Source organism: Orcinus orca, chromosome 10, assembly GCF_937001465.1.
Source record: "Orcinus orca chromosome 10, mOrcOrc1.1, whole genome shotgun sequence".
Lineage (NCBI taxonomy): Eukaryota > Metazoa > Chordata > Mammalia > Artiodactyla > Delphinidae > Orcinus > Orcinus orca.
Window position 1 is genome coordinate 92282786 of NC_064568.1, and position 24164 is coordinate 92306949.

Sequence of the window (24164 nt, forward strand, 5' to 3'; positions counted from 1 at the left end):
CATATATATGTGTTAGCATATGGTATTTGTTTTTCTCTTTCTGACTTACTTCACTCTGTATGACAGTCTCTAGGTCCATCCATCTCACTACAAATAACTCAATTTTGTTTCTTTTTATCACTGAGTAATATTCCATTGTATATATGTGCCACATCTTCTTTATCCATTCATCTGTCGATGGGCATTTAGGTTGCTTCCATGTCCTGGCTATTGTAAATAGAGCTGCAGTGAACATTGTGGTACATGACTCTTTGAATTATGGTTTTCTCAGGGTATATGCCCAGTAGTAGGATTGCTGGGTCCTATGGTAGTTCTATTTTTAGTTTTTTAAGGAACCTCCATACTGGCTGCATCGATTTACATTCCCACCAACAGTGTAAGAGGGTTCCTGTTTCTCCACACCCTCTCCAGCATTTATTGTTTGTAGATTTTTTGATGATGGCCATTCTGACCGATGTGAGATGATATCTCATTGTAGTTTTGATTTGCATTTCTCTAATGATTAATGATATGGAGCCTTCTTTCATGTGTTTGTTGGCAGTCTGTATATCTTCTTTGGAGAAATGTCTGTTTAGGTCTTCTGCCCATTTTTGGATTGGGTTGTTTGTTTTTTTGTTATGAGCTGCCTGAGCTGCTTGTAAATTTTGGAATTAATCCCTTGTCAATTGCTTCATTTGCAAATATTTTCTCCCATTCTGAGGGTTGTCTTTTCATCTTGTTTATGGTTTCCTTTGCTGTGCAAGAGCTTTTAAGTTTCATTAGGTCCCATTTATTTATTTTTGTTTTTATTTCCATTTCTCTAGGAGGTGGGTCAGAAAGGATCTTGCTGTGATTTATGTCATAGAGTGTTCTGCCTGTGTTTTCCTCTAAGAGTTTTATAGTGTCTGGCCTGACATTTAGGTCTTTAATCCATTTTGACTTTATTTTTCTGTATGATGTTAGGGAGTATTGTTTTTAAATGCCAGCAAAATCTCTTTTTTAGGTAAAGGAAACATTTATGAGAAGACTAAAATTGTCCATGCTAAAATTTCTGGAGGACTTTTCCTTTCCCCCTAAAAAAACTCACAGTGACAGTGCTTTAACTGTATCAAAGGATCGGTTGTTGAGATCTTCTAATAAGCAGCAAATCCTACAAAATCTTTTATAGTGACTTATTTAGGCTACTGACATCACAGCCCCTTGATAGCCAGTAAGCTGTAGCAAAGTTACAATGTGAGGGAAGCTGCACTGTTGAAAGACCACCTGCAAACGTCCGCTGGACAGTTGCTTCTTCAAGATTTGTTTCAGGCAAGTCCAGGATACATAGACCAACATAAACCCACAGACACAATGTACATCATTATGGTATAATATATACAGTATAACAAAGACTATCAGAATTTCTTCCCCACCTCTAATTATTTGTTTTTATTGAAGTGTAACTGACTTACAGTATTATATTAGTTTCAGGTATACAGCATATTGATATTACATAATGGTCACCACTGTAGTTACTATATGTCAGTATAACTGGGAGTTTGTACCTCTTAATCCCTCTTAAACTTTTTCACCCATCCCCTCACCTCCCTCCCCTTGATTGATTTTACCATTTGGTTGGTAGCTGTTTAGGATTTAAACCTGGTATTCTTTTTATGTTTTCCTTGAGTTTTTATTATGGGAAATTTCAAACGTAAGAGTAGAAAGAATGGTATAACAAGCCTCCGTACAGCCATCATCCAGCTTCAAAAATGACAGCTCACAGACAGTTTTATTTTTTATTTGTATGTTCTCCACATCACCTCCTCCCTCCCCTCTGGGTTATTTTAAACATAGTCCAGATATTGTAACTTTGCATTCATAAATATCTCCACTTGTATCTCTAAAAGACCAGTATCCTTAAACACAGCTTCCGTACCATCACACCTAAAATAATGAACAATAATTCCTTACTAATCATACATTGAGGCGGTGTTCAAATTTCCCTAGTTGTCTTATAAAGGTTCTTTTTCAGTTGTTTCGTGAAATCAGGCTCCAAATAAGATTTAACCATTGTCATTGATTGTTATGTCCCTTGGGACTCTTTTAGCCCATGAGTCCCCCTCCTTTGCTCCCCCACTTTTTTTTCCTTGCATTTTATTTGCTGCAGACACCTAGTTGCTTCCCATAGTCAGCATTTTGCTCATTGCATCCCATGGCGTCATTTAACATCTTCCACTGCCCTCTCTATTTCCTAAATTGGTTTTAGATATAGAGGCTTGATCAGGTTCAACTCAAATATGGACAAGAATGTTCCATAGGCATTGTTGCCCATCTCCATCAGGAGCACATCATGTCCAGTTGTCTGTCTTTGAGGGATATCAGCATCCCTTGATCATTTTTGCCCAGATCGTGTATTTTGATAGTGTTTACAATTCTGTTATTCCTTCTTTAGGTATTAGTCGAATATACCTATTAAGAGAAAGTTGCCCCAGTTATCTCTTTGGCTCCTGGGTCTAGGTTTATTGCTCTTTACCATCCAGCTGATGTAGCCCCCCTGGTGTTCCTTCAGGTCCTGTGTAAACGGCACCCTCGTGTGCAGCACCACTCAGCTGTGGCACGGGGACAGAATCCTGTGGGGAAATAACCACTTCTTCAGGTAACAGCTTGTGTTCACTAGTATGTTCACTCATACACCTTTTCTCTTATCTGAGTGTAAAACACGTTGATTTTCTCTAATGGTGAAAAACCCCACAGAATTAATTTACCTAAGAGGAAACGGCGAGATTGGTTGAAAGACTTTGAAAAAGAAACGGGCCCCCCAGAGCATGACCTGGATGCAGCCAGTGAGGCTTCCTCGGAACCAGACTATAACTATGAATTTGCACAGATGGAAGTTATCATGAAAACGCTGAATAGTAATGGTAAGACCCTTAGGCATTTACTTTCTTACTCTACTCTTTAAATAAACCTGAGGAGAATTTGAGCATGGCTAGAGAATTGTCAGTCTCATCTCTGGTGTATCAAGTTGGGGATTCTGTTGCAGGAATAAAGATTTTGACCTTTTTATTTATCTCTATCTCTGGATTTTTAGCTTCAAAGTCCCCTCTTTTTAATTATAAAAATGAAGTATGAAGAAAAGGCCAGATGGAAAAACAAGTGTAATGTATTACTCTGATGAGTATAGAATAACAACGAAAAAGAACATCATTAAGATTAGGGATTAACATTAGCTACCAGGGCTTTTGACAGCATAGCACAGGGAAGACCACAGTTGGAACTCAAACTTCATCCCACTCTGTTACTTGCTTACCAAGTTGGGAGGAATCTCGACAGACATTCCAGAGTGATGCTCAGACATCAGAATCACATTAATGGGTTATTTAATAACATGGCTGAGCAACAAGTCTCTCCTGGGAGTGATTTTTTGAAAGCCCACGTGGATGCAGGGTGTGACGGGAGGGTGCAGCTCCAAACTCCAGGTGGAGGAATGCCCATCAGAAGAGAGATGATTTCTTCAGATGAGGTTACAGAATTCTAGACATCTCTGTGCTCTAACTCTGTGGCATATCCAGGTGGTATCCATTTAATCATGTATCATCCCACATCACAGATTTCTAATTTTCTCCAATTGCTACCGTCTTAACATATATCTAAATATTTTTATATATAAATATATTTATATAAATATTTATATATCTATGACCCCCCTCAATAACCAGTGAGTATTTAGCGCTCACTAAATACTCATTTGTTAATTTCTCCAAGCTTTCTTAGCCACAGCAGTTCATCATCAGTGGTCTGGCTCATGGTGTTAACATGAGTATCCGTTTGTGTTCCAGATCAGGCCTTGCTCTCCAGTGTTGATTTTATCCATTTAAAAGTAATGTTTCCCCTTCCTTATGCTTTACTCAATCCCCCTGCTAAATGGAGCGCCGCTGTGGGGCACACAGATGTGCTCTGTTATGATGCTGAAATGCTGGTGGCCGGACAGAGTTCACGCCCTTCACCTCTACTGCTAGGTGGCTTCCCGGTCATGAGCCTGTCTGCCTGGTGGCCATCCCCTTGGTGGTCCTATTTGAAGATTCTCTTCCCTCTCATGTGGTTTCAGACGGAGCTCCTCCACAAACGCTGGGATGAAGGTTAACTGATTGGCTTTAGCATGAGGGAGCTTGGCTGGTGTTTAGCAGTGCTGCTCGTCAGTGCTTGTGCTACATGCTTTGGCCAAATCTAACTAACATGAGGGGGAAGAAGCTGAAGTTTTCTGCCTGGCCTTTTCTGCCTGAGGTGCCCTGAATTCTTGATGGAGGGATGCTCCCTTTGCAATTATGACCCTTTCCTCCCCATGTCCCAACTCCATTGCCTTCCAGTGGTTAAAATCCAGTGGCTGTTCTTTTCCCCGTGTATCCAACAGCACAAAAGTGTCACTAGTATTATTGCTCCTCATACTGACGACTATTATTTCTGTTGACAGCACAGCAGTTCAGGACATAGTACTTCTGGGTAAATAGTCACCTGCATTATCCCAGTAATAGACTAGAATAACGGATTTTCAAATCTCTAGAATAAATAATGATCTGAAACCCAATTCTTTTTTTTTTTTTTTTTGCGGTACGTGGGCTTCTCGCTGCTGTGGCCTCTCCCGTTGCGGAGCACAGGCTCCGGACACGCAGGCTCAGCAGCCATGGCTCACGGGCCCAGCTGCTCCACGGCATGTGGGATCTTCCCGGACCGGGGCACGAACCCGTGTCCCCTGCATCAGCAGGCGGACTCTTAACCACTGCGCCACCAGGGAAGCCTCCCAATTCATTTGAATTAAGAATAAAAGCAAACCTAGTATCTGTAGACCATAATATGTTCTTCCTGAGGCTTCAGGATAGGAATCAGACATTTAACTGTTTTCACAGAGTCAATGGCAGCTCTAAAGTAAAGAGCAATTAAGGGGCTGGTGAAGGGTCATAGAGCTTATTCCATCTGGGACTAAAGGGTTCTCTTTTTCCCCCAAAGGATCTACTTTCCTTTGATTTAGTGCCTTGGGCATCTTGATATGAATTAATTCTAATTCTGTGGGTCACATAAATTCCCTTCAACCTCTACACCATTACCCTCTCTCTTTTCCATTCTCGGGACAGATAAGGAAGTTTGAGCTCATTGCGTAGTTACACACCAGGCAGAGAATAAACTAAGGAAGAAGAGAGGATACTATGCCCAAAAGAAAGGGGGTCCTTTCTCTCGTCCTAAAACACTTACCTCTTTGGTTTCTTGGCCTGAGGCTCTAGGCTTACTGAGTTTTAAAACAGTTCATACAAGAGGAAGAAAGAAGATAGGGAGAAAAAGGAAACTGTTAACATTCTCTTGTAAAGTGGGTTGGTTGTTTGAGAACAGACCAGATCATCTTCGGCTTCTGTCCTATGCCATATAGAGTCAGAGTGACTTGCTGATTAGGATGACCTTTTTAAGAATATGTTGTATAGTGATAAAAGCTTAAAAGAGGTTAATTAATTCGAAAAGAAAGTGTTATCAAATATGTCTAAGAGAAAAGTGTTTCCAGACTTGTGTTGGGATCAGAGGAGAAAAAGAAACCTCAGTCCCTGTACCTCTACCAGGTTTGTGTGTAGCATAGCCAGACCCAGAGTCTCCAGGCAAGGCTTCCCGGGCTGGTCTGTGGCAGGCCTGGGGAGGGATGCTTTGAGCTGCTCTCTCTTGCATATCTGCATGGTGATTTGTGGCCACTGAGAAAGCCTGGTGAGTAGTAGGTTTGCTGTGTCGTGGCAGCTGCTAAAGCAGTTTAAAAAGGCCTCAGTCACATTACCTCTGCATTGGCATGGAACCCCCTACCTCAGCCATCTGGGGTCATGTGTGTTTCTACTTACCACTGACCAACAAGTAGAAATAAGAATTAAACATCTTATTCAGTGTCCTTTAGCAAAAACCCTAGGATATGATTTTATAAAAAAATTGGTGTGTTTCCCAGTTTTCTCTCTCCGGAAGAGATTCATAAACACTCAGTTAGGGCCCTAAAAATGGATGGTGAGGACCCTGTCCTTTCTTTTTAAAACCTAGAGCCTAAATAGAAAAAAAAATATATGTATACTGTTTGAGAAATACGTATATTTTTTAATTCCAAGAGAACTTTTCTTCTCTAGCCCTTACGTGTAAGATTTCTTTAAACTCCCTCAAAAAAGATCACCATATTATTCTTTTTTTTCCACCCCCAGAAGTTCTAGGGCTACGTTAGAAGTTCTAATCCTTTGGAGTATGTCAGTTTTCACTCTGTGGAAAAAGTCTTACCCACCCATGTTCTGCCTTTGTGTAAAAGGGTTTTTTTTTAGGAGTCCATTTTCCATTGGCCTTTCAAGTTAACATTTCAGGGACTCTGTGTCAGGACTCTATGAAGAAAAGTATTCAGCTTTGAAAAAATAATGAATTTGAGAATTTTATATCAGCAAAGAACAGTATTTTTTTTTTAAATCTACTCTTTAACAGAGTACTAATTCTGAGGAAAACATTGGAGGTAAGAGTACAGTTTACTACTAAGTTTATTTCCTACCCCAGACAATTAGCTCTGATCTGAGTTCAGAACCCAGTTCTGTTGCTTATTAGTTGTGCAATCTTAGGTCAGCTACTTAACCTTTCTGAGTCCCAGTTTGTCTCATCTTTGAAATGGGAACGCCATCCACCCTTAACTTTGTTGCAAGGTTTTCATGAGATGATGCATGCAAAGCGTATAGTGCCTCTACCTGAGATATAGCCAGCAGCCAGTAGAATTATTAGTGCTGCTGTGGTTGTCATTTTTCTTAAAACAACTCACCTATACTCTGTGTATCTAGTGATTTTTAAAAGTACTTTCTACTCTGTTTTGTATTATTTAACCCTGTTTTTAAAGCTAACATGCTATTTTCTTTTCCTCTTCTCATATAGAAAACTACTAAAATTTACCTGCTGATTTCACAAATTGGTAGGGTCTTCTGGTAAAGTCAGTCAATAGCTATCATGAGGTGATGTAAAAATTCCTCTTAATTTCCTTCTCTTATCCTGGAAATTAAAATGAGAGTCAATATATAGAAATACGACACGAGCAGCACTGAATAATAAGCAAGTGTGTGAATCTCAGGCTAGTCTGAGAATACGAACACATCTCCTAGGTCCCATGTACTTCAGGGAAATATTTACCATTATGGTGATTTCTTTGTTTACCATCCAGATTGTCTAACATACTGTTTCCCTAGAGACAGCATGACTTTCTCTTTTGTGCATGTGGTCAGTGCCTTCCTTAATCTTTCTCTATTACATCCAGGCCATTGGTTGTTACCAGGCTAATGTCCTGCCATAGCCAATGAGCTCTTTAGGACCGAGTCCTGCCTACACCACAGCCACCACTCGTCACAGTCGTGGCCCCTTTCAACAAGACCCATTAGTATTTCTAATACCTGTTCACCCACCTGTGTGTTGGTGATCTCTCAATCTGCAAAGGCAAAAAATCAGAAATAGTTGCAAGTGAATTGCTTTCTTGACTATTGACACCTGAGAAATTGCCAGACCATATACTCAATCAGTGTTTTCAAGCACATGCTGTGATCTATAATTTTCCTCTCACATTAGAGAAATTCAGAAGTAATAAATTTGTGGCTAAAACCAGAAATACAGACCCTTTGCCATGTGCTGAAACCAGTGCTAGAAGAGCGTTAAAAAGTGGCTATCAGAAAAATCAAATCTCATGTGGCTCTGTCTTTGAAGTTGTCTCAGCTTTCATTGAGTTCTTCTTCTCGGTGGATAGAATCCCAACCCCCTTTCCCCTGTCATCTGCTTTTCGCAATTGAGTGGTCTATCTAAACATTAGGACGAGCTCATCAAATTGAAGAAAGTCACATAGTAGACGTGGGGAATGTTTCCCCCCAGGGCATTGATCTAAAATGTTAAGGAAAAGGAAGTGGAGAGGATTTCATCCGACCGGGCCTCTCGGGGCCGCTCACAGGCAGCACATTGAAAGGCTCGATTCTGGGGGCGGGGATGGTTTTCGCCCTAAGGAACACCCACGGGCTCCCTGCCGTAGCCACCGCTGAGGGCACCTCGCCTTGTCTCTTGGCTCACCAGACCCAGTTCAAAATGTGGTTCAGGTCCTGGAGAAACAGTACCTGGAAGAAAAGAGGAGCGCCCTTGAGGAGCAGCGGCTCATGTATGAGCGCGAACTGGAGCAGCTCCGCCAGCAGCTGTCCCCGGAGAGGCGGCCCCAGAGCAGCGGCCCTGACCGCCTGGCCTATAGCAGCCAGACAGCTCAGCAGAAAGTGACCCAGTGGGCAGAGGAGAGGTACGAAGGGGAACGGGGGTGGCGGCGCCCAGAGTCAAGGCCTCGGGGTCCTGGGCGAGGCGGTCGTGAGGCACGTCAAAGCGGGACAGACCTGGCAAAGAGGGAAATCTTACTCCCGTGTCTGGATTGTTAGCACTTGCCTTTCCTTTCAGAGATATTATTTATCCTAAGTATGTTTACTGTGATGTTAGTTGTTAAAGATTACACCTGCCCCCTTACCCTTTAATAAAAACGGTACCAAGTTAGAATACCACGGTCTGGTCTTAAAGTAGAGAACATTTGAATAGTTCTTCAGCATAAAACCATTTCTTGTTTTTTATTTCTCTTATGTTGGAACCCATTTAAATACAATTTTAATGTTAAGAAGTCTACTAAATGTGAATTTTTTTTACCTTGTGACTTTATTTATATCAGAACTGAGGTAGTGGTGGAGGAAACGGTAACAAAAACAACCACAATAAGTATTGCTGAGTTCTGTTGTGGTCTTACCACAGTCTAGGAATGCTGCTTATTTTATTTAATGCTCCCTGCAGCACCAAGCCGTGGGAACTATTCGTTCTGTCTTGTAGCTTGGACAATCATTTTAAATACCTTCCCTCACTCACCCATTAAGTAAATGAAAAGGCCAGGGTTTGAACCTGGGTCTGTTGATAGCCCATTATCCTGTGTTGTAATAAAAATAATGACGCCTGACGTGTCTTGAGCGTTTATCACGTGCTGACACTCCAAGCAGTCGAAAATCCGAGTATAACTTTACAGTAGGTTCTTGATATCTGCATTCCACATCCACAGATTCAACCAACCATGGATCACAGTGAAAAAAATCTGTATCTCCGTGGGCCTACACAGTTCAAACCCATGTTGTTCAAGGGTCAGCTGTACCCTTTATTTCATTCATTCGGTAATTTTCGCATATCCTATGATGGACCATGCACTTTAGGTGTAGTGACAAGCAAAAAAGACATGGTCCCTGCCCTGGGGGTGCTTACAGCTTTGTAGAGGAGACGGACATTATTGGTCAAATAATTACACAAATAAATGAAAAATTGTAACTATGATGAAGGCTACTGAGGCAAAAGACGTGGGGCTTGGAAAACATATTAATAGGGTTCGGACCCAGTTAGGCTGTTAGAGAAGCTTTTATCAGGAAGTGCTATTGTGTAGAGTTGAGAAACGAATTTCTGCTGCCACAGAAGTCCCTACTTCTCACCTTTTACCAACTGAAGAAATCACGTAAAACACTTTCTCCTTACTGGCTCCAGATCTTCCCCACCCCAAAGCACACAGAAGTCGTAATCATTTCTTTTTCCTAAAGGATTGCTTTATTGGGTTTTGTGTGTACGTGTGCATTACCATATCAAACTCTAGTTGTTTTCAAATGTTATATAATTTAAAACATGGTTTGAAGTTAAGTCACCCCACATGTTTGCTCTTCATCTGTGGTTACCAGTGGAGAGCTCACCGAAACCTGGTGGGAAGAGAGGAGGATAAGAGGTGAATTGGCAAAAATAGCTTGAAAAACAGTTGTTTGAGAGGAGTTTTCTACTACTTTCTAACAACATGACTTACTTGGAAACGGGACTGCCGTTTTCTTTTGGACATTTCTCATGTCCTTTTCTGCTGTGCCACAGGGATGAACTCTTCCGCCAAAGCCTGGCAAAACTGCGGGAGCAGCTGGTCAAAGCTAACACCTTGGTGAGGGAGGCTAACTTCTTAGCCGAGGAGATGAGCAGACTCACCGACTACCAGGTGACTCTGCAGATCCCTGCTGCAAACCTCAGTGCCAATAGAAAGGTAAGAATGTTCTCAAAGAAGATGAGAGCGAGAGGTACAACAGTAGCTGCTGTAAGTGGAACGTAAACCTGGCATCCACAGAACATCCGTGAGGAGACCCTGACGTGAGCCGGAGGGTCTGTTCTTTTTAAGACATCTTTTAGAGATCTTGGGTATATATGCCTTTGGGTATTTTATGATCGGAATATGAGAATTTGGGGGGCTAAAAGCCTTGCTAATATAAATTCTTTATTTAAAACAGTGAAACTGGGGAATTCCCTGGTAGTCCAATGGTTAGGACTCGGTGCTTTCACTGCTGTGGTCCCGGGTTCAATCTTTGTTTGGGGAACTAAGATCCTACAAGCCACTGGTATGGCCAAAAAATGAATGAATGAATGAATGAATAAATAAAACATTGAAACTAGAAATATATATAAGTAATTCCTCCTGCTTTTCTCTTTCATATAAATGCCTCCTGAAATGGGGGCATGTGTGTATATTTTGTGATAGTACCATTCTGAGAGTGAATTCTTCGAGAAAGGAAGACTCATATGATACCTGTTTTTCATACACAGCAGGATTCTTTGCAGCCATTGGGAAGTTTCCTGTCATTTCAACTTGAAATTTTCATTTAAGGAGAAACTTTGGAAGAAATAATTTTTCATCCATTCATTTTTCCCTCCAGCAAGCGAGCTAGAAACGAGTCAGAGAGTATCTCGTCAGTCTTCTTGTATTTTAATCTTTTGACCAAGTAGTTCTCCTTTGAGAAATTTATTCTAAATCTGTACTTATAGACGTGTTCATAAACATTTATGTGCTTTTGTACCAGGACACTTATCACAGTGGCCTGTGTAATAGCAAAAATTCGAAGCAGCCATGATGTTGACCAAGAGAATAATTAGTCAAGTGGGTGATACATCCCTATAATGGATGGCTGTGTTGCTATGAAAAATCATGTTTATGAAGAATATTTAACCACACAAGAAGGTGAACTGTGGAGAGAGAATTGGGATAGGAAATTTGTATATTTGTTTGGTTCTGACTGTGATAAAAATAAACTGTGTGTGCATGGGTACACAAAGAAGATTGAAAATAAACCAGAATACTCCCTAGGTGATAGGGTTTCATCTTCTTTTGTATACATTATGTGTTTTTTCTTTTCAAACTTTCTACTTTATGATAATACATATTGCTTCAGCAATCCAAAAGAGTTATAACAAGATGCGTTATGTTTGTTTTTTGTTTTTGTTTTCCTTCATTCTGCAGAGAGGAGCCATAGTGAGCGAGCCAGCTATTCAAGTGAGGAGGAAAGGAAAGAGCACCCAAGTGTGGACCATCGAGAAGCTGGAGAATAAATTAATCGATATGCGAGACCTTTATCAAGAATGGAAGGAGAAGGTTCCTGAGGTAAGAGGGACAAAATGTAAAGGAGCTTTGGTTGTGCTAAAAGGACAAGAATATAAGTGATTTAATCGTCAGAACACACATATGTGCGTCAGTGAATATCTGTCGTGCTACTTGGGACATTCATATTAGAAATGTAAAGTGAAGGTGACCTTGAGAGGATCAGTTGGATCGGTCATAAAACATGTGATCCCCACACAGATAGGAACTAAATGAAGAGAACACATAGCATGTTCTTACTGGGTTGCTAGTACATTTCAAGTGAAGTGAAGTAAGACAAAGTGAACTTGTGCTGTTTCGTCGATGCTGTTAACAATCAGCTTAAATGGAGCCAGTGTGGATTTTGTATTCATTAGCATGTGTTCGTGCTCCCCTAGCTGTGTTCATGGCTAGGTAGATGCTAAGAATAATTCTAGAAAGCATGATCCATTTTTTCTACATTAGTAATGGAAAAAAAGATTCGGTGAAGGAAATGAGGCAAAGCACAGGGAATGAAACCTTGCAGGTGGGGTGTGATAGGGAAGACGGGGTGTGATAGGTGGGGCTGTAACCAAAGAAGAGCTCTCCCTGCCCTTATGTCACTTAACAAGCCCCTCCCATGGGATAGTTCTGTTTTATTCGTGTGACATGATTCTATTTTTACTTCTTTTTAATTTATTTGGATAAGTGCTTTTTTAAAATTAATTAATTTATTTATTTATGGCTGTGTTGGGTCTTCGTTTCTGTGCGAGGGTTTTCTTTAGTTGTGGCAAACGGGGGCCACTCTTCATCGCGGTGCGCGGGCCTCTCACTACCGCGGCCTCTCGTTGCGGAGCACAGGCTCCAGACGCGCAGGCTCAGTAATCGTGGCTCACCAGCCCAGTCGCTCCGCGAAATGTGGGATCCACCCAGACCAGGGCGTGAACCCGCGTCCCCTGCATTGGCAGGCGGACTCCCAACCACTGCGCCACCAGGGAAGCCCAGTGCTTTCTTTTTAAAACATTTAAAAATGCTGGTTTTAAATAGTATTGTTTAAGTTGATGTTTTGTTTCCTACTCGCCTTCCCCCCGCCTCTCCTACCATTCAGACAAAGCGACTCTACGGGAAACGAGGTGACCCTTTCTATGAAGCCCAAGAGAATCACAACCTAATTGGCGTGGCTAATGTGTTCTTGGAGTGTCTGTTCTGTGATGTGAAACTTCTGTATGCAGTTCCTATCATCAGCCAGCAGGGGGAGGTAAGGACAAGCCAGCCTCTGAGAAAATGGCCATGATTCAAGTTTGTTTTTTTTTTCCATCTTTATTGGAGTATAATTATTTTACAATGTTGTGTTAATTTCTGCTGTACAACGAAGTGAATCAGCTATATGTATAGATGTACCACCAATATCCCCTCCCTCTTGAGCCTCCCTCCCACCCTCCCTATCCCACCCCTCTAGGTCATCACAAAGCACCGAGCTCAAGTTCATTTTTTATGTTTTAGTTCGATTTAAGTTCTGTTCTTGAGGTAGATCAAGAAACTAGGGTGAAGCATCAGGATCACATTCTTCTTTCTCTACTAATATCAAAAGAAACTATCAAAATTAAGGCATGGTTTTAAAAGATTATTAGAACATGTTTTTTATTTGTGGTTCACAAGTATTTTCTTTGTTTTAATCAAATTCGAAAGCTTTTGGAAACCAGATTCAGCTCTGTGCCCCATATTGATTTCTCTTTGAATCTCTCACCTCTGTAGTACACTTTAACTCCTTCCTGGCCCTAAGTGGTCTTTACAACATACAACTTGGGAGGATTATTTTGAAATTCTAAAATATTCAAAGAAAACAAGCTTAAGCATCCCACTGTTACCTCCTCTTTTTAAAAAAAATGCCCCCTCATATTTCATTTATTTCATTATATTGGCCTTCTGTCAGCCTGAAACATTTCAGAAAATGTTCAAGTTCAAACTTTTTTATATTATCCACTTCATCAACTGATGTTTTCATTTTAAATTTAGTAACATCCTTATTTCCTAGCTTATCCTTCAATAACATGCAAACTTGGAAATACTAAGTTATTTTTTGTGATTCTTAGAGCAGACTAAGAATAGGGTGCCATTCTGCCCAAAGGGAACCCAGAAAATAGACCCTAGATTCCCAGTTGTGATGTGTAAGTGCACAGCTAACATTCCACATGTAGTAACCCACCTGTGGACATTATGCTCTAGGAAAATAGTGGGCTAAGTTGCTTTTTCCCATGTTAAAAATGGGCACAACTCCTGTGGCAAAGAGATCTAGTGGCTGAGTCCCTAGTCAGGGTTTCTTAAGCTAGGGTTCATGTGGGCTTTGAGTATTTCGTTAATCCCCTGAAATTATACTAAAAATGTATTAGGGTCTCAAAAAACGTTGGGGAAAAAAAGCTTAAGAGCCACTGTCTTCTAACGTTTTCTCATATTTCCTTTCTTCCCCTTCTCTTGCTCCTTCCTCCATATTTGTCTCACTTGTCAAATACCGTCAACTAATTTCTCTCAGGTCCTGGGTGTCAGGGCCAATTGCTCTGTGGAAGTTAGATCTGAGCTACCTTTAAAAATAAGCCTCACTATGTAAGATGACACAGCAGTGCCAGAGCATGTGTCCCCTTCACAAGTCCGTTCATTATGACCTAAGACTGTGTTGCCAAAGAAAACTTGGCCAGTTACCACACTCTGAGAATGCAAAGGTCAGGGTCATTCCTATCCTTAAATCAGTTCTGTGAAACCAGCTATAAGAGAGACACTGCTAAACTAGCACCAGTGCAGAGAACCACCAGGATAATCTGGAAACTTAAGTTCCCCCTGCCCCCCCCTTTTTTTTTTTTTAGAAAAACAGTCTCAAAGAAACTATTTCCTTATAACTTGGTGACTTTGTCGCTCCTCCTGGAGTAGGTCTCACCCCCTCACCCTTCTCCCAGCCCTAGGGTCACTTCCATTCTCATTCTCTGCTCCCAAGAAGGTAAGGGAGAGGCTCCATGAGCCCAGTGGCCATGACTGTTTGGTTTATTGTTGTAAACACAGCACTTAGTACAGTTCCCGGCACACACTCAACTCTCAGTAAATATTTGCTGAGTGGATAAATTTATCTCCTAACAACCTGCACCTATCTCTATTAGAGCAGCTAGTTTACACTGGGTTTTTATTTACTTATATGTTTGTTTATTTATTTATTTATTGGCTGCTTTGGGTCTTTGTTGCTGCGCACGGACTTTCTCTAGTTGCGGCGAGCGGGAGCTACACTTCGTTGCGGTGCGTGGGCTTCTCATTGCGGTGGCTTCTCTTGTTGCAGAGCACGGGCTCTAGAGCGCGTGGGCTTCAGTAGTTGCAGCACATGGGCTCAGTAGTTGTGGCTCACGGGCTCTAGAGCACAGGCTCAGTAGTCGTGGCACACGGGCTTAGTTGCTCCGTGGCATGTGGGATCTTCCTGGACCAGGGCTCGAACCCATGTCCCTTGCATTGGCAGGCAGATTCTTAACCACTGCGCCACCAGGGAAGCCCCCTACACTGCGTTTTTAATTCTGCGTCTTTCCCCACTTGACTGTGAGTGCCCAGACAGCAAAGCCTGTGTCTTTTTATCGTGGTGTTCCCATGATGCCAGGTATTTGATCAAATGAGTAAATGAATGAATATGTGAACGAGGGAAACAGATAACTCCAGGTAGAATGTGATAGCTGCCTTTGTGCTGTTTATGGGCTATCCTGTAGAAGACGGATAAGAATGAAGATGACTCCGGGAGGCAAGGTACAAAGGCAAATTTGGCTCAAAGTAAGGCAGGGTGATTACAGGGCAGGCGATGGAGTGGGCTGGCTCTGGAAGTACTGAGAGCTTCCCATTGCTGGAGGTGGCCCAGCAATAACAGTGGAGCTGCTCGCCGGAGATGTTGTAGCATGCTTTCCACCTCAGGTCAGTATTGTCCACGGGATGTCTTTTAACCCCACGACACTCTGATTCCTTGACCCAGGTTGCCGGGCGTCTCCATGTGGAAGTGATGCGAGTTACAGGCGCCGTCCCGGAACGCGTGGTGGAGGATGACTCCTCGGAGAACTCCAGTGAAAGCGGGAGTCTTGAAGTCGTAGACAGCAGCGGGGAAATCATTCACCGAGTCAAAAAACTGACATGCCGGGTGAGAGGGCAGGGCTGGGAAGGCTCAGATAAATGCCCTTTTCAATTCAAAACAATTTTGTGGAAAATCTTAGGACTTTTTCATAGAACATGGTAAAAGTTAAACTTTCTGTCAATAAATACAATAACAGACAGTACTTTTCCCAGAAGTGCAGCACACTTTCTGATGACAGTTGTATGAAATTTCAGAAGTCTGTGTATGTGGCATGCAAGGAGTGCATATTGTTTAGTGAATCATGCTTTTCTAGTAAAGGTCACAGCTGTGTCAGAAACTCGGTCATTAGGAAAGTTTGAGAGGGGTGTGTGCATTTGTCACCATGCTCACATACTGTAGTTATGGAACTATGGTACACATTTCATTACAAGTAGGTAACCCTTAATGAAATATTTTCAGTTGTCAAATGGATGACTGATTTATTTATTTCATCACCCACTCTTAAATTTGAGGTAGCTGGATATGAAAAGAATGCATAGTTTGTTTTCTTTATGAGAGTTATATTTGCATTTTTTTCTCTCTCCAGGTAAAAATTAAAGAGGCAACTGGGCTGCCCTTAAACCTCTCAAATTTCGTCTTCTGTCAATACACATTCTGGGACCAGTGTGAATCCACAGTGGCTGCCCCAGTAGTGGACCCAGAGGTGCCTTCCCCACAGTCCAAGGATGCCCAGTATACTGTGACCTTCTCTCACTGTAAGGTACAAATGCCATTACAAAATGAGCTACTTGGGAGACAACCGGCCACGGCTCAGTTCCAAAGTCTACTTGTAACTTAGAGTTTTTTCCCATATGAATGTTTCATAAACATAATAGGTTTATTGAGCTTTTTAACCTCAAAACATACTTTAATACAAATTCAGATCATTTGAAAGTGTTTAAAATAAAATCTGGGGACTTCCCTAGTGGCACAGTGGTTAAGAATCCGCCTGCTAATGCCGGGGACATGGGTTCGAGCCCTGGTCCAGGAAGATCCCACATGCTGTGGAGCAACTAAGCCCGTGTGCCACAACTACTGAGCCCACACGCCGCAATTACTGAAGCCCATGCACCTGGAGCCCGTGCTCTGCACCAAGAGAAGCCACTGCAATAAGAACCGCAGGCACCACAATGAAGAGTATCCCCCACTCGCCACAACTAGAGAAAGCCCACACGCAGCAACGAAGACCCAATGCAGCCAAAAAATAAATAAAATTTAAAATAAATAAATAAATTAAATAAAATAAACTCTGAAAGACCTCTACCTGAAATCTGTGATGGCCAGTGACAATTTGCTGCATATTATGTGTGTGCAAACATATGTTCATACACATAAATGGCCAGAGATACACACTCTTACCGTCACGCATGCATAACTTTAAAAAGTTTTTTACAAAAATGTGATCACATTTTACAGATTGCAGAATTGCCTTTTATTATTTTGATATACGTGAGCATCTAACCATATAAGTTGCTGTAGATAGTTTTCATTCTTTTGAATTCTAAGCATAGCATTCTAAAGTCCCGTATGAGCTTTTAAAGATCATACAAAATGAGAGAGGCGAATATTTGGTGAATATTGGTTGGACCTATTTTGTGACATCAGCTACTCTTCCTGTCTTTCATATCAGACTGCCAACCAGTCGTTTCTGACAGCCAGACTCTAGCCTCTGTGTAATTTTGTTTTTCTTTGGGCAATTCTCTATAGATATTCAAGACCCCTTCTTTTCGAAATGGTGCCTATTCTTTCTGGTTCTACAGTTAGAAGACAAATCCATATCACCACCTATAAAATTTCCCATATGTAAAGTCTGTCAAGGTTTTTTTTTTGAAAGGCTAGATTTCTCTTTTTTTAAGATATTTATTTATTTGCTTGCACCAGGTCTTAGTTGTGGTAGGCGGGCCTCTTAGTTGCGGCACACAGGCTCCTTAGTAGTGGCACGCATGTGGGGTCGAGTTGCCTGACCAGGGATCGAACCCAGGCCCCCTGCATTGGGAGAATGGAGTCTTATCCACTGTGCCACTGGGGAAGTCCCTGTCAAGTTTTTATTTATTTGTTTTTTAAAGATCTTTTTTGATGTGGACCATTCTTAAAGTCTTTATTGAATTTATTACAATATTGCTTCTGTTTTATGTTTTGGTTTTTTGGCCCCAAGACATGTGGGATCTTAGCTCCCCGACCAGGGATCGGACCCGCACCCCCTGCATTGGAAGGTGAAGTCTTAACCACAGGACTGCCAGGGAAGTCCCCTGTCAAGTCTTTATTTTGATGAGAATAGCCCACTTTTTATTTTTACCTGTATTCACCAAGTCTGTTTCTCAATTCTTTATTAATCTTTTGTTGTTGTTGTTGTCGTTATGGTTCTCTGAATACTCTTTTAAATATTCCCCATCTTTCTTTGGATCCAAAAAGCTGCTTATTTAGAAGGATGAAACCTGGATTTTAAGTACATCCTAGTTAACAACTGGTTTAATAGATGCTAGTCTCAGAGGCTTTGGACTCGCTGTGTGACCTTGGGTTTTTGGGGGGTTTTTTTGTGCGGTACGCGGGCCTCTCACTGCTGTGGCCTCTCCCGTTGCGGAGCACAGGCTCCGGACACACAGGCTTAGCGGCCATGGCTCACGGGCCCAGCCACTCCGCGACATGTGGGATCTTCCCGGACTGGGGCACGAACCCGCGTCCCGTGCATCGGCAGGCGGACTCTCAACCACTGCGCCACCAGGGAAGCCCAACCTTGGGGTCTTTTTGGGGTTTTTTTTAACCTCTAAAATGCGTAGTTTGTGCTAATTGGTCATGAAGTTTATTTTCCTTTTAAAATTCTGGCTCTGTCTCCAAATAAAATAAGAAGTTAGGTAGTATAAGGTTAAACCAATACAGCGCAGCCCTTTTGAGAAATTAGAGTCACCTGAGATTCCGCTAATGGGAAGGAAGTCCGCATGGTTCCTTGCCTGCTACTTTGTTCCAGGTGATGCCTCCCTGCTCCGTCTATTCAGCACCCGTTTCCTCATGCTCATCTGTTTGTATTTCACAACAAAGAGTTGGAGTGGGAGGGTTTAAGAGTAAGAGTGCAGAATCTTGGAGATAATCGTATAAAATTTAATTGTGTTTTGGTCTTCTAAGCCATAGCAAGGAACAATCAGAAGTTCCCTTTTTTTTTTTTTTTTTTGCTGTGCTGATTGGTCTGTTTTGTCTGAAAGTCAAAGTGGTCCCAGGGAAAAGAGAGTGAACCAGGAGGAAGGGAGGACAGATTCAGCTCTGCAGCCAACAAGCAGTGCGATGTGGGGCTGCTGCTTTCCTCAGTGTCCTCATTTATTAAAGAAAGGAGTTCAGGGCTTCCCTGGTGGCGCAGTGATTGAGAGTCCACCTGCCGATGCAGGGGACACGGGTTCGTGCCCCGGTCCGGGAAGATCCCACGTGCCGCGGAGCGGCTGGGCCCGTGAGCCACGGCCGCTGAGCCTGCACGTCCGGAGCCTGTGCTCCGCAACGGGAGAGGCCACAACAGTGAGAGGCCCACACACCGCAAAAAAAAAAAAAAAAAAGGAGTTCAGTTAACTTACCTCAGAATATCACTTCCCATCTAATATTCTGGTTTCTTTGCGGTTTTCTGTGAAACAGCAGCGATGGTTTTAAGGTTGGGATCAGGCTAGTGTGCTCTGAAATGACTCTGTATACAGCTGAAAGTTAAAAAGGAAATTTCACAGATTCCTTTCTGCCTAACTCCTGTCACCCCTTCCTCTCCCCCGCGTATCCCAGGACTACGTGGTGAGTGTAACGGAAGAATTCCTGGAGTTCATTTCAGATGGAGCATTGGCCATCGAAGTGTGGGGCCACCGGTGCACCGGGAACGGCAGCTCTGTCTGGGAAGTCGATTCCCTTCATGCTAAGACAAGAACGTTGCATGACAGGTTTGTGCTTGGCTGAGGGCTTTAGACGCAGGGTCAAGGCTCACCCTTGGACAATGGTTGAAGAATAAGGACTCTCTGAGCCTGTTTCCTCCTTTGTGAATGGGAATGGTGAAAGGAACTACCAGGCCCTGGAAAAATTCGATGGGGAAAGGAAAGTCTTTTCAACAAATGAGACTGAAACATCTGTGTACCTTTATGGAAGAAAACAACCTTGATCTTAATTCACAGGAGACACAACACTTAATTTGAGATGGAGCATGACTTTAAATGTAAAAGATAAAACTATAAAGCTTATAGAAGAAAACAGAAGGGTATCTTCTTTTAAAGTTGACCATTTGCCTCTTCCGTGGCCCAGCAATCCCACTCCTAGGTATTTACCCAAGAAAAATGAAAACATAAGTCCATAAGCAGCCTGGTACATGAATGTTTATGGCAGTTCTATTCATGATATCCCCCAAACTGTAAACAACCCGATGTCCTTCAGTGTGAGAATGTTTGATAAACAAATTGCGTTATTAGTCATATAATAGAATATTACTCAACAATAAAAAAGGACTCTGTCCCACTCTTACATATTGTGGATGAATCGCACAAACATTGTCCTGAATCAAAGGAGCCAGACCTAGAAGAGTACCATACCGCATGATTCCATCTCTATGAAATTCTAGAGCAGGTAAAACTAGTCTGTGAGGTTACACAGCTGCTGCAGGTGGTGTGGGGATTGAGTGGGAAGGGGCCTGAGCAGACCTGCTGTGGTGATGGCCGGGTGTATGCACAGGTGTATGCATTTGTCACCATCCCTCCAAGTCTGCGCCTGAGATCGGGACAGTTCACTGCATATAAGGTATATATCAATAAAATAAATGAAAAGAGCCCATACCACAGGATTGTGTTGAGTGTTGAACAAGAGAATATCCATGTGACACACATAGCACAGTGCCTCACGGACAGTAAGTGCTCAGGGACTGGGGCCTTCTTCCTGTTGCTAATAATGTCCCGGACAGTGACATGGTCGTTGGTTGGAACGTGTTTCTGCAGGTGGAACGAGGTTACTCGCAGAATAGAGATGTGGATCTCCATACTAGAGCTGAATGAGCTGGGGGAGTATGCCGCTGTGGAGCTTCACCAGGCAAAAGATGTCAACACAGGGGGTGTCTTTCAACTCAGACAGGTACTAGGTTTGTCTTTGCTTGTTTCGTGTTTTCTCCCTGTCCCACTCTTACAGTTTCTGGAATTTTCTAGTTATTTGCCTCTCTGTTCCCTAATTCTTTCCCCGTCCTTGATCCTCTTCCCCCATCTATCCCTCCCCATCCCCATTCCTGGCCCCCATTTCCACATCACACCCCCGCCCCTGCAGGGTCATTCCCGGAGAGTGCAAGTCACAGTGAAGCCTGTCCAGCGTTCTGGGACACTGCCACTCATGGTCGAAGCTATCTTGTCCATCTCCATTGGCTGTGTGACCGCCAGGTCCACCAAGCTCCAGAGAGGGCTGGACAGTTACCAGGTGAGACCAACAGATTGCAAACAGTATTTAACAAAGATTGGTTAGTGTAGAATGAAGGTGGTCAGTGATCTGTGATGGAGACCTGTTCAGGAATATAACTGAACTCCTTGCCTTAAGCACGTATTGGCCTCCGCCACCCCATCCATATTTCCGTCCGTTGCCTTTTTGCTAGGTTTAAATTACTGTGTTGGCTTAGTGCCGATTAGTAATAATTTTATTTATAAACACACATCAGTGCTACAGTGCTCATTTACTTTAGGCAGGATTTATTTTATATCTGGCCCAAATTATGTTGGGTGTTTGATATTGCTGGCTTTGGCCTGATCCACTTTTATTAATAGAAAGTTGCCCCCATACACTGGCATACTTAACCAGCTCTCTGAAAGCTTTACTTTTTAATTGAAAGTTGTCCTCATGATCATTTTTGTTCACTAAATCTCCTTTTGCTAAACCTTCTTTTCTCACTTAAAAAAAAAATTAAAAGATGGAACCAGCTAAGAATTCATCTTATTTACCAGTCACAATAAACTGTAAGATCAGGAACTTGTCCCCAGGGGCCTGAAAGAACGCATGTGCCTCACCAAGTCCCCACTTTACTATCAGATGTAATTAGGGACTGGGAAGAATCAGACCATTGAATTCAGGTTCTCTCACTGCCACACACGAGGGGGAACACACTCCCTGTCATGATGGGGAGAAAACTTTTCTCTGTAGAGTCTGGGCGTAAGCCCAGCCTATCTTGAGAAGGGTTCATCTTCCATCTCAGTTTCCTTTTGGCTTCATGGCAGCAAAGACTTTACTGAAACATTGGCTTGGACTGTTGGGCCGTAAGGCAGGCACAGCTGTGTCAGACACTGCCTTCCTCATCCCAGGCCAGAACTGCCTCCGACTCAAAGCCTGGGAAGAGTATGAATGGAGTTGTGAGGCTGGAGTCTGCTGTTTCCAGGGAGGCTTCTCCACCAGACTTTTCGCTGTATGTGGAAGGGAAGTTGGGTTGTCCCCCACTTGGCCATCGGCCCCGGGAGCAACTGCAGGGCCTGGTAGAAAGAGCACAGACTTGGAGTGAGGAGACCTGGGTTCTTAAGTTTTGTTTGACTTAACTGAGTAATTTAAACTTCGAGTTCCCCTTTTCTTTCCTCTGAAATGATGAGGTAGACGTAATAATTCTCTGAGGTCCCTTTCTGCCATAAAATTTTGTGGCTTAATAAATCTCTGATCTTAGATAAAATTTTGAATCTGTGTGTGTGAATTATGACCTGGATCATGGATCATTATGAACATGGATCACCAACTGGCTGACTATTCCTATTTGATGAACATTGCAAGGATTGATCATTTGCACTTTTAAAAACAGCTATACCTCTTGAGTTAAAACTGATTTTTGTCAAAATTTGAGCTCTCAAATATCTGCCTTCCCCCAGTGCTGAATGCTCTTCTTATAGTATCTGTCATGCAAATTTAAACTGTGACTGTTTTAAAGCTTTTATTTTTCTTTGCTGCCATGCTCAAGGTCATGTCCAGTACCATTTTTGTTGTTGACATAGTACTTCAGAATTATTTTGATGTGGGCTTCCCTGGTGGCACAGTGGTTGAGAGTCCGCCTGCCAATGCAGGGGACGCAGGTTCGTGCCCCGGTCCGGGAAGATCCCACATGCCACGGAGCGGCTGGGCCCGTGAGCCATGGCCGCTGAGCCTGCGCGTCCGGAGCCTGTGCTCCGCGACGGGAGAGGCCACAACAGTGAGAGGCCCGCGTACCGCAAAAAAAAAAAAAAGAATTATTTTGATGCAGTAGCTTGAGCCAGTCCAGAATATGCTGATGTCACAACAGTTCTACATCATGAAAGCTCAAGCTAGTTTTTGATGAATAGAAGTATCTTCTTAGTTTAAAAGATAATGATAAATTAGAGCTGTTTGTATTTTATTCATTAATAGGAGGAATTAATTTGAGAAAAATTATTTCAGTAGTGGGCTTACTACTGAAGTTAGAGTTACCCAAATGAAAATGATGGTTACCAAACTAAAACTAAAGTTTATTTTAAAGTCTACACAGAGAATAATCTTAACGGTATTTTTAAAGCACTTTTAAAAGGCAGTATATTTTGAAGTATACTTAGATATGAAAATAATGTAATTATATTTTTTAAGGCATTTGAAAAAAAAGTTTGTCTTTTGTCTGACTAGGCCACTCCAGTTCCTTTTTTAATATTAACCCTCCAATAGCCATAGAAAAATGAAAGAAGGTTGTTACATGACCCAGTATTCATTTTGAGTAGAACCTGCCTCCATAGAGATGGATATTCTCTACAAATGGGGATTTCTTTATTCTTGTTTCTTTCTTTTTTTCTTTTTTTGGCTGCACAGCTTGTGGGATTTTAGTTCCCCGACTAAGGATTGAACCCAGGCCCTCGGCAGTGAGAGCACAGAGTCCCAACCACTGGACCGCCAGGGAGTTCCCTCTTTATTCTTGTTTCTAAGGAAAATTGTCTCAACTAAAACACTTTTTTTTTTTCCCACACGATGATTTTGTTTTGCAAATGTTTTGCCAAAATGCTTAGTTTATGTAATTATTGTAAAATGTTGCCATGGGTTTAGGACAGTTCTGATTTTTCTCACCTGATTGGCATGGATACTGACATATCCAACAGTGGATAATGATAGAGCCATGTATTCAAAATAGTGGGCTGTGCTCTTACTGCGGTGGTACAGTATACAGAACCTTCTACAGTCTTCCCTCGGTATCTGGGGGGATTGGTTCCAGAACCCTCCCCCACCTGGATACTAAAATCTGAGAATGTTCAAATCTCTTATATAAAATGGCCTAGTACACTCGGCCCTCCAATCAGGAAAGTTCTGTGGTTGGTTGAATCTGCAGATGTGGAACCTGCAGATAAGGAGGGCTGACTGTACGTGGAGTCTTAGCTTCCCGGTGGGTCTTCCCCTGTGATGATTTCACAGTGACAGTGGTGTGGTGCAGGGACAAGGGCGCAGACCTGGCCTCCAGTCCTGACCCTGCCACTATCTGTGTGAACCTTGGTTTCAGTCATTTCATCCTTCAGGCCTTAGCTGCCTCACAGCTAAAACCAGGAGGTGGACCAAGAGACTCCCTCAAGTCCTTTCTATCTAGTTCTGCCCATTCTAAATCTCAGTCAAATAGCTCACCCAGAAACAAATAGCGACTGTTTGCATAACAGTGCCATAAGGCCTGACCCGGCGGGGTTGTATCCAACCCCC

The 24164-nt window shown here is 42.5% G+C and overlaps 1 protein-coding gene across 1 annotated transcript in view; it reads left to right on the top strand.

Moving 5' to 3' along the window:
- KIF13A (kinesin family member 13A) overlaps positions 1–24164 on the top strand; it is a 212921-nt gene that overhangs the window by 164861 nt on the left and 23896 nt on the right. The window contains 11 exon segments of the mRNA XM_049716351.1: positions 2528–2614; positions 2713–2879; positions 8050–8263; positions 9895–10057; positions 11303–11443; positions 12507–12656; positions 15390–15551; positions 16072–16245; positions 19278–19429; positions 20468–20600; positions 20787–20933. Coding sequence (XP_049572308.1) covers positions 2528–2614; positions 2713–2879; positions 8050–8263; positions 9895–10057; positions 11303–11443; positions 12507–12656; positions 15390–15551; positions 16072–16245; positions 19278–19429; positions 20468–20600; positions 20787–20933 — 1690 coding nt within the window.